This window comes from Gopherus flavomarginatus, chromosome 2, assembly GCF_025201925.1.
Source record: "Gopherus flavomarginatus isolate rGopFla2 chromosome 2, rGopFla2.mat.asm, whole genome shotgun sequence".
Lineage (NCBI taxonomy): Eukaryota > Metazoa > Chordata > Testudines > Testudinidae > Gopherus > Gopherus flavomarginatus.
In genome coordinates this window covers 275,928,670-275,939,594 of record NC_066618.1, presented here as the reverse complement: position 1 = coordinate 275,939,594, position 10,925 = coordinate 275,928,670, and the positions used below count along the sequence as shown (strand labels likewise).

At 43.7% G+C, this 10,925-nt stretch overlaps 1 protein-coding gene across 1 annotated transcript in view; it reads left to right on the top strand.

Annotated features, from left to right (window-relative positions):
* Nucleotides 1-1,595: 1,595 nt before the first annotated feature.
* EXT1 (exostosin glycosyltransferase 1) overlaps nt 1,596-10,925 on the top strand; it is a 256,327-nt gene continuing 246,997 nt past the window's right edge. The window contains exon 1 of the mRNA XM_050940868.1: nt 1,596-3,479. Within this exon, the coding sequence (XP_050796825.1) occupies nt 2,518-3,479 (962 nt within the window). The 5' untranslated portion in view covers nt 1,596-2,517. The remainder of the gene's footprint in view (nt 3,480-10,925) is intronic.

The following is a 10,925-nucleotide window of genomic DNA, read 5'->3' as shown; positions in this document are numbered from 1 at the left end:
TTGAACATGGGGAAATTGAGGCACAGGGATGGGCCCGGGCCATATTTCCAGGTAGGCACAGTAGGCATGTGCCTGGGGCCCTGGCGTTCTAAGGGCACCTACAAGTTAAAAGTGGGTTACAAGTTTCATTTTTTATGCAAAGCACGAAGGTCAGCTGTAGGGGGCAGGGAGAGCGCTGAAGATGCTGTGCCTAGGGTCATGCGTAAGGTGTAAATCCGGCATATGAATGGCCTGAGGCCACACACAGAGCAAGATCCCAGTCATGCTGACTAACAATCCACTGCTTTAATTACAAGAACACATCTTAAATGCATTAAGATCAATATATAACATCATATTTGTACCAGATGGAATTATAGTTCATGGCTTTGAAATTCAAAGTGCAGAAGCTCTTTCCATTTTAGTTGTAGGAACAACCACCAACCAGAGGGAAGAGATACATGTGAGGTAATACAGTATTCCATCCAGTAGAGGGCAGTAGTAGAGACATATAAACCAGTCCATCTGAAAGGGGAAAGATATTCTCCCTTTCCTCAATTTTCCAATTGCAATCTTGATTCCAGATTAACCTGAGCAACTCTCTCTTCCTCCCCTTGGCACCAGCGCTCCCCAGACCTCCGCTCCCTTTCCCTGTGTAGCAATAGGTCCTCTCCTACTCAGGGGGAATTTTGTCTTGTATGTGTTTGGCTCAGCTCCTGCATTACTGGCTTGCGGTTAGCATGGATTTGTGACGGGCTGTTAAAAGATGAAAAGATAGGCGCGCTCTCTTCCTTGGTTTAATGAGCCTACCAGAGAGGATCTTGAGCCAGCTGCTGCTGCTAAGATCCCTCCTGTGCTGCTCAGCAGACATAGCCTTGAGGATTTCTCCCGCAAAGGTGGCTCTCCCTTAACACTGTCATGCATTGTTTCAGATATACCCTCCCTTGGCTCAGCTTCTAGCCTCAGGCAAACTGGAAAGCGTCTGTCCCCCGACAGACACTCCCACCATAAACAATCACTAAAGACTGAATATTGCCGCTGGGGGTGCTGGAACAATGTGTATAGTGGGGGTGCTGGGAGCTATTGAACCAATCTATAAACCCTGTGTATGATGGAAATCACTTCAAGACAGGGGGTGCAGCAGGCAGCAGCACCTCTAGTTCCAGCACCTATGACTGACATCCTAGACAACTGCCTCTCCCGCCTGTGAGCTGCAGCCAGTCTTGTTACTGCCTGTATTTGAGCGTGGGGACACTGAAAAGTACTTGTATGTTGTTGCAATCAGATTTCAGTCTCCCACCCAAGGACGCGGCTTAACATAAAACTAGAAAGATCCTCCTCGACCCTCGCTCATCAGTGCTGTGCCAGGGAAAGGGCAGGAGGAGTGACTGTGCCCCAAAGATACTTCAAGTTGCTCTGCTGTGTGGGCGATCTCTTAAACAGGCATCCCCTTGAGGGGCACCCTCCTCCCCAGCAACGCTCCCACTCACCCCGTCCCCAACGCATACCCATTTAACATACTACTGCAACACTGTATCCTCCGGCTGGGGGGTTATGAATGGGTGCAGCGGAAGCACCGCCCACCCCGGACGTGACGCTCAGCCAATGGGGGAGCGGGCTGCGTGGATGGATGAGGTCAGCGCTGTGGTGTCGGGGAATGGAATGTGTAAGTGTAACATTCAGAACCGGGTAACGTTCGGAGATCGAACTCTGCGATCGGCGACGTTCGAACAGGGGCAGGCAGCCTCCTCCGTGCTTCGGCAGGTCGCACCTCATTGACTGACTGGGGGGCGGGAGCAAAGAGGAGGAGGAGGAGGAAGAAGGAGGAGGATCTTCGCTGCTTCGGCTGGTTCCATCCCGGGGGCCATTCACAGAGATCGCGGAGAGAGGGGTAAACAGCCCCAGAGTCTAGGAGCTCCTCTGCAGAAGAGAATAAAGAGAAATGCAGGGATTTGTAAGGTTAAGGCGCTCAAGCTGGAAGATGTGATAATGATAGCGGTGTGAACCGGCGCTGGCTGTGAGCTGCTGCTGACTTGCTCTGGAACCAGGGGGCTTAGTGATTGCGGGAGTGTTTTGGATGAGTTGAAGTTGCTGCTGTACCTTGATCGTTTGCAACACTAGAGAGAGAGAGAGAGTGGGGGAGGGGAAACACACTCAGTCTTGCAACTGATTGAGGGGTGAAGGGAGCTGGATTTGGTGCTTATTTCATTTGTGTGTGTATGTGGGTGCATGCAGGAGAATTCCCAGCCTTTTGCCTCGCAAGCTCGTGCTGGGCGTGAATTATTCGCCTTCGCTGTTTCTCTCTCTCTCTCTATTGTGCGAGCCAAAGATGAAAGACAGAAGGGGAGAAAGTTAAAGAAATCGCCCACATGCGCTGCATCAGTCCAAGCCTTTGGGAAAGGAATAAAGAGAAGGTAGTAGAAGAGAGTTTGAAGTCTTTGCAGGCGGGAAGATGGCGGACTGGAGCTGAAAGTGTTGATTGGCAAACTTGGGTGATCCTTGTGTTTATTTACAATCATCTTGACCCAGATAGGACACATGCAGGCCAAAAAACGCTATTTCATCCTGCTCTCAGCTGGCACTTGTCTCGTCCTTTTGTTTTACTTCGGGGGCTTGCAGTTCAGGGCAGCGAGAAACCAAAGCAGGAGAGAGGAGCACAGTAGCAGAAATGGCTTGCACCACTCCAGCCCGGATCATTATTGGCCCCGGTTCCCGGACGCTTTGCGCCCCTTCATTCCTTGGGATCAATTGGAAAACGAGGATTACAATGTGCACATTTCCCCTAGGCAGAAGAGAGACGCCAACTCCAGCGTCTACAAAGGCAAGAAGTGCCGCATGGAGTCCTGCTTCGATTTCACCCTTTGCAAGAAAAACGGCTTCAAAGTCTACGTATACCCGCAGCAGAAAGGGGAGAAAATCGCCGAAAGTTACCAAAACATTCTAGCAGCCATCGAGGGATCCAGGTTTTACACTTCCGATCCGAGCCAAGCTTGCCTGTTTGTCCTGAGCTTGGATACCTTAGACAGAGACCAGTTGTCACCCCAGTACGTGCACAACCTGCGATCGAAAGTGCAAAGCCTCCACTTGTGGAACAATGGTAGAAATCATTTAATTTTTAATTTATATTCCGGCACCTGGCCCGATTACACTGAAGACGTGGGGTTTGATATTGGCCAGGCGATGCTGGCTAAAGCTAGCATCAGTACTGAAAACTTCAGACCGAATTTCGATGTTTCTATTCCGCTCTTTTCTAAGGATCATCCTAGGACAGGAGGGGAGAAGGGATTTCTAAGGTTTAACACCATCCCTCCTCTCAGGAAGTACATGTTGGTATTCAAGGGGAAAAGGTACCTGACAGGGATAGGGTCAGACACCAGGAATGCCTTATATCACGTCCACAACGGGGAGGATGTTGTCCTCTTGACCACCTGCAAGCATGGCAAAGACTGGCAAAAGCACAAGGATTCGCGTTGCGATAGAGACAACACCGAATATGAAAAGTAAGTGACCAGTGCCCCTTCTGTGTTTGCCTGCCTAAGGTTTGGCCAGCTTTTTGTGGCCTCTCGTGTTCTAGGCAGCTGTCAGCTATATGCATTTCTAAATGTGCTACTTACTTTCAGGCCACAGGAAAGCCACGATTTTTCTTTTCCTGCCCTGAAATTCTTTCCAGCTGTTAGTAAGTTGCTTAGATATACGGGGGCATAGGGGTGGAAGCACCTCATTGTGGAAAATATTTGCAGTGGGATGCAAAGTCCTGTAGGTTCTCCTGGGTTTAGCTGGACCAGGAGCTGACGACCTGTATGCACACGCTTTGGCTTTTCAACAAAGATGCTGCTAGAGGCTAGTCTGATATCTGGCTCCCCCATTCATTCATCATTTTGTTTCTTCAGGGTAAACGTCCTCTTCTTTCCCAGCCCTGAAGTTAACCACCGAGGACAAAGCTCGAAGCTGAGGATCTGTAGAGTGTGTGTGCAGTGTTGGTGTGTGGGGGGGCACCCAGTCTTGTCTTTCCCAAAGAGCATTTGTCCAATGACAGGACTGAGTCTGTGACCTGTAGAGAGTGGAGTGTAGGAAGATAGCTCACAATCTTGTTTCTCTAGATGATACAAATGGGTAAAGGAGGAAAACCCCACTGATTCTAAGGCCCCTTCCCAGTGGCTAGGGACAATTTCTATATACTTTGTGTAACACTTTGATTACTTTTCTTCTTTTGGTGCTTTGCATACTGCCGCTGTGGGCAAGTTTAACCAGGTGGTTTAGGTGGGTACTGTATTACTCTTCTCCCCAAATATCCCTTTCAATTGTGTAGCTTGTTTATGTAGCTGCTGAAAAATCATGTTCAGGAATTACCTCTAGAATGGCAATACTAACTAGTCCATTTGAAACTGTTAATTTAAATGCTGGCCACTGCTGTGTATGCTCCAGAGCAAATATTCCCATGCAAAAACTGCATAGTCTGTTTCCACCTAACAGAAGTTTTTTAAAAACAGAGCAACTTTATATTGCTGAGTTAGTACAATCTAGAGCTGCATCAGGAACTGCCAAAGGCTGGAAGAGTTTTCAATGGATAGTGAAATACAGTGTGGAAGAAAAATAATCCTGGCAAAGGGTAATGAAGAAGTTACAATGGTATTAGTGCTGAGCAAAATTTCCAACTGGCTACCAATTTCTCTTGCAGCCATTAGCCACAAAGTTTGAAATAAATTAATTAGGTAACGCTGAAAGAGAGGAAAGCTCTGTGCTTTCTTTGATATGAACATTATCCACCTACTGCTTATTTTAAAGCCCTGTAAGGAAGTGGTGTGAAGCTTCACAAATACTTCTTGGCTTTTTATTTTGTCCACTTTCTGAGCATAGAAAATTGATAATTTTTTAGTATGAATAACATGTAAAAACCTGGTGTAAATCCAGTTTGTGTAGCTCAAATCAAGATGTTTACACATTTGACTCATGAACTGGGATTTCCTTTAAATTGTGGATAGTAACTGATGTCTTCTGCATAAAACATTGTGTGTGTGAGAGAGAGAGGGGAAATGCCTATAGCCTTCAGAGATTTCTGGCATATGCTTGTTTAATCTATGCCCTCGTCCAGACTACCCCGCCGTATCGGCGGGTTAAAATCGATTGCTCGGGGATCGATATATCGCGTCTAATCGGGTTGATGGAGTTCCGGAACTCCATCAACCCGAACGGAGTTCCGGAATCGACACGGAGAGCCGCGGACATCGGTCCCGCGCCGTCTGGACGGGTGAGTACTCCGATCTTAGATATTCGACTTCAGCTACGTTATTCACGTAGCTGAAGTTGCGTATCTAAGATCGATTTTCCCCCCCTAGTCTGGACGAGCCCTGAGAGAGTCTACACTTTTCATGTCTTTTAGTCACCTTGCTGAATTCTGCAGAATTCACGATGGTTTAAAGTTTTATTAGATTCTTGAAACACAAAAAAAATACCAGTCAAACGTTTGACTGTTGGGAACTTGAATTACGTGGGAACTTGAGTTTGTATTATTTACAATGTCTATGCAGGTTAGTTTCATTAAAGAGTGTACAACATGCACCTTATAGTACACATTAATATTAATAAAAAACTCGCCGGATGTCTTTCGTATCTAAGAAATATAGGGATCTCTGCTAGTCCACTTCAGTGGCAAGTGCACCTCTATCTGGGGTAGAGTTCGGAAACTGTTTAACATTGCACAGCAACGCTACGCAGTAGTTTAAGACAGTATGTGGAGATAATCATAGTTATTTGAGATTGCAGGAGGACATTTGTGTCGGTCGAATGTAGTTGTTGAATTGCAATTAGGGTAAGGATACTGGGGCTAATACCCCAATGAATTACCATAAATGGTAACGACCTTTTAACTTTTTATCTTATCTGAAAGACCTGCAAGAGCATATTGCTGTCCCTTAGTACAATGCTGAAGCATTGATTCAGTACTGATTTATGGCAAAGTGTGCCACCTACTGAATACCACTTCCTGTAGCATCCTGAGTTTTGCTTTTCTTCCATGTAAATACTGATCATAGCTGACTCTGTTCAATGTATGAAATCTGACAGGGTCGCATCCTGAGGCAATTATGACTACAGGCAGCCAGTAGTATTTCTTACATGTGAGTATATAACATATATATGTAAATGTTGTAACAAGTAGTCCTCTATTAGCTGTAACTGAAAATGCACCTGAGAAAGATAACATTGCACAAGGCTATACCAATTAAAGAAGAAATTAATTATAATGATTTTAAAACTAGGCCTATGCTAGATCTAAATTCATATTCACATGACTCTCAGGTCAGACCGAGCTGCTTTTGTTCTGCAATTTTTGGATTGGATTAAGCAACGTGTCCTCATGGTTTTAAAATGATGTGCATTCTCCAAGAATTGTGTATTAGAAATGGATTAGCTTGTCTATAAGGAGTTGGCCAAGTCAAATATTTCACTCTCTGTGTCAGCTTCTGTGCCACTCTTTTTTTAAAAAAATTTGCTGTGGCATTTGTACTGTCTTGTTTCTGTGCTTGTGTTCATCACATGAGCCCCTTCATATAGTACACTGGCCCAGAAGTATTGATCCATGCAAGGTGCAACATGAATGATTTGAGCTTGGCTGTAAGAAGAATCTTTGTCAAGCCAGCTAAACTAGGTGATTGGACTGAAAATCTTGATGATGTCATATCAACAGAGGAAGGTTATAATTTACATTTATTTCCAATGTAAAATGTGACTTTGTAAAAAAGGTAATATTGACATTATTTGCAATGAAATTCTGCCTGGAGCAAAATGATTAGGGCCCGGTAAAAGCAACATCTACGTCTCTACAGAATACAGTTTCTCTCTTTTCTCCGCCGGCCCTTTCCCCTGATGATTTCTCTAGTTATGTAAAGTGAAAAGTGCACCATATTCCATTGAGAAACGGGACATATTTGGCTCAATCTTCATAAGTTCTATTAAGAGAGCCATCTGTATGTGAGAGCTCATTAATTTTCATCAAAGTTATGCATCTCGGCAGATAAAGCTGATGCAGACTAAAATAAATTGCATTATCGTGATTAGACTATTGCAAACAGGGTTTTTAAAAATACTTTCTGCATTCTGCCCCTGAATCTCTTCGGTAGGGTTGACTTGTATAGTCTTCATTAGAACCACTCTTTTTTAAAATTCCTTTTCAATATGATTTGTTTTTTTAATTTTAGCTTGATAATTTCCACTTTTGGAAATGATTAGCTGCATACATTGAAAGGAACAGGTGCCATGTTTATTGAAGGTTAAAGAGAGGCCATTTAAAGGTGGACTAAACACTGTCTATTAACAAAAGCAAAATTCATGGGTAGGTTAAAATAATGTCAGGTTACTTTTTGGAAGGTAATATTACAGATTACCATTGATGTAGTCAGGAAGGTAACAGAGGATACAAATGCAAGCTACATGTCTGTCCTAATGTAGCCAGAAGCTTTCAAGACATTTTCTAAAAAGTGAAATCTTTCTAAGGTGGAAGATAGCAGTGTATGTAACCCAACCTATCTTTGCCTTTTCGACTCTCGATAGCCCTGACCTCACAACTTTCAGAAAATGGAGAAAGTGACAGCGATGGTAGTCACATGTTTAGGATCTGATCCAAAGGTGACTGAGTCAATAGGAGGCTTTTCGTTGACTTCATTGGACTTTGGATCAGACCCTTCATACTCCACCAATGGTAAAAAGGATTAGATCCTCCTATGTGGAATCAGTGATGGAAACTTCATCAATGGAAAAATCCACAGATTAGCTATGAGAGAGAGACAGAATACATATAGAGCGATCTTGGCTCTTGTAGCCTCTATGAACTGATCAGAGCATAAGCAAAGGGAGACATTATTCAGACCTTTGCCTGCTACACCTGTCAATCAGCCAGCGCCCAAATACAGGATACGTTGTGTGGCCAAAACCCAAAATAAGGGACATAGAGAAATGCTTCATGCAGGGAATGGAAAGTGATGTGGGATCAGTTCCACCAAATTAGTGTGGAACATAGACCACTTTGAGCCTGAAATGAGGAACATTTTAGAGGCCTGTAAACACCCAGCTGAGCACTCTCCTTTTCAATACATGGAATATAGGCTTAACAGACCAAAATCCAACTAGACATCTGTATATGCACCTATAAATATGTGGCATCTCTCTAGCTAGTACCAACCTATTGCATGCCTATGATAGATGAATGTATCTCTACACATTTCCATTCATTTTTAGTATACCATATGTAACTTACAGATAGATGTACATTATGCTGAAAGAACCATTGTCCTAAGCATTTTTATGGATACCTATGTGAAGGTTATAATGAAGCATAATAAAGAAAAAAAAGGGGAAAAAATTAAATGTTTAACTCGTTACCATCTTTTCTTACCTGTCAAGAATAGAGTCTGGGGTTCTGGGTGTCCTCTGTTAGAATTAGCAGTACAAACCCCTGCGTCCTTTTCTGAACTCCTCCCTCGTTAGGCAGTTGCGATGTCTTTATCTCTCACAAGGGAGACTCAAAACTTTACAATTGGATCTTGGCAGGCAAATAGAGGAGCTGAACTTCAAATATGTTGTATTAAATCAGTGGTCCCCAACCTTTTCCGGGTGGCTAGCGCTGGATGACGAGCCACCGAGAAGTGGCAACGTCAAGAGGCGTCGCTGCTGAAATGCCGCTGAAAATCAGTGGCATTTCGGTGGCAGTGCCTCTTGGTGACACCGCTTTTGGTGGCATTTCAGCGACGCCTCTTGATGATGCCACTTTTCGGCGGCATTTTGGCGGATGGTTGTCCGCCGGCTAGTACGCGGGCACACATAGATGCCCCGGTGGGCGCCATGGCACCCATGGGCACCATGTTGGGGACCACTGTATTAAATTGTCAACATATTTGTCCCCTTTAAGTCTCTGCATAAATTCTGCTACTGATTTGGCATCTTTTAAATAAGTTTTGTTTTTTAAAAAAATTTCAATTCACTTTTTAAGCTGCTATTTAGGAATGAGTAAGAAACCCTCTAGTTCAGTGTAGATAGTTATGAAAGGCTGAATGGTCATATGGGGCCAAATTCTGTTCCTGTTTGAAGCCACTGACCTCAGTAGGACCAGAGTTGGCCTATAGATTTGATACAACCAGTAGGCTTCTTCCCCAAACTGTAGATTTGGAGAAGTTCAAGAGCCACTGAAGGATCCTGGGCATTTTCTCAGATCATCACAGCTGCTTGGCTGCTATCCCCATCAAACTGCTGTCCTATCAGCTTCCAGTTACTTGATCTTCATACTGCTGATTTAAAATGCTTTTCTCTAATACAGCAAATAGGTGGGCATTGGCATTTACCAGGTTTCCCACAAAACGGAGACATCCGAAGATATCGTTTTAATAGGCTTTTTCTTCTGCATTATTTTTGTGCTGAAAATAGTGTGTATGTATATGTACATATGGAATTGGGGCCAGATTGTCTCCTTCTGGGGCCTCCTCCCAGGACACCAGGGCCTCTTCTGCCAGGTGGGAAAACAAAACTTCTAGGTGGAGTCAGTCCCTGAGATCACAGGTAGGAGCTGAGGTGATGGTTGCAGCAATGGCACCTTCTGAACTTTCAGACAGCGGTGATGCTATGAAACTCTTTCCTTATATTTTGGTTCCAGATGCTTATTTCTCACTGCTATTCAGTTATTTGACTCTACACCTGCTTCACAGTCCGCCTCCCCCTCCCTTTTATTCTTTCCTTCGTGCAGCCCTCAATATTGCCGTTCCCTTTCTTGTTCCTATTAACCATTCCCCCTTACACACCTAGCCCATCCCTTACTATAGGTATTTATTTAAGAACAAGTAAAACAAGAAAACATAAAATTAATGATCTTCACCCAGATTGCTCTGCTAGTACTGTTCTTCCTTCTCCCCTGCCCATACTTTAATGGTCTCATTTATATTCATGGTGAGCTACTGATCCTGACTGGTCCTAGCATACTACTACTACTAAGCATTCACAGTTTAATCTTGTATTAAAATCTCTGGATTCTCTGATTGTTTCTTCGGAGGGTGGGGAGATGTTATACATGCATTCCATTTGTAGCCATTGACAGACGTGGGAGGCCTTTTCTGAAAAAGATTGCATGTGTATAGAGGCATGCACATACATACATATTCCTATCATGCTTCAGGCCTTAACCCAAACTCCTAACTACTTGAGATTAGGAGGAAACTTTCCCTGTGTGAGAGATATCCCATAGTCATCCCTTGGAAGGTTTCTTGCTACTTCCTGCAAAGCAGCTAGCAACCAGTGTTTGTCACAAGGTAGTGAACTAGGGAGGGACCATTGGTCTGATTAAGTATGGCTGCTCCTGTGTAGGTAAATCATTCTGAACCCCAAGTGGTGAGGTTACTCCTACATTCCATGCTTAGGATTATTAAGCATCTGTTTCAGATATTTGTAGTTAATGTTTTAAAAACACCATCCCCTCTCCAACCCCCCACACCTCACTATTCAGTTTGTTTTAAAGGAAAACACTTTGCATAGCAAGAGAAGGAAAGACTTATTTACTCAAAGGCTGAGTGTGGAGAGGACTGGCTGTTAATATGGTGATTTCTGGAGCATTATCTGTATTCACTGTGTCTTCTTCTTTCTGTCTACAAAGTTTCTCTCTGAATATCCAAGGAGGTTTGTGGTCATTGATAAACAAACCATTCTGTTAACTAGAGAAATTAATCAATAGGCACCCAAGCAAGTATTTAGAGACTGTTTTAAAAATTAGTTAAATAGCATGCTCTGTACCATTAAAATGACTGATTTCTCTTCCACAGGGTTTGGCTATATCTAAATGTGATGCAATATGTGTGTTTCTGTTGCATATCCTATGCAGCTTACATTAGCACAGAAGAATGCATGAGTATAACTCTGTTATATTTAAGGTTCCACAGCTTTCCACATTAGCAAATACTTTAGGATATTTT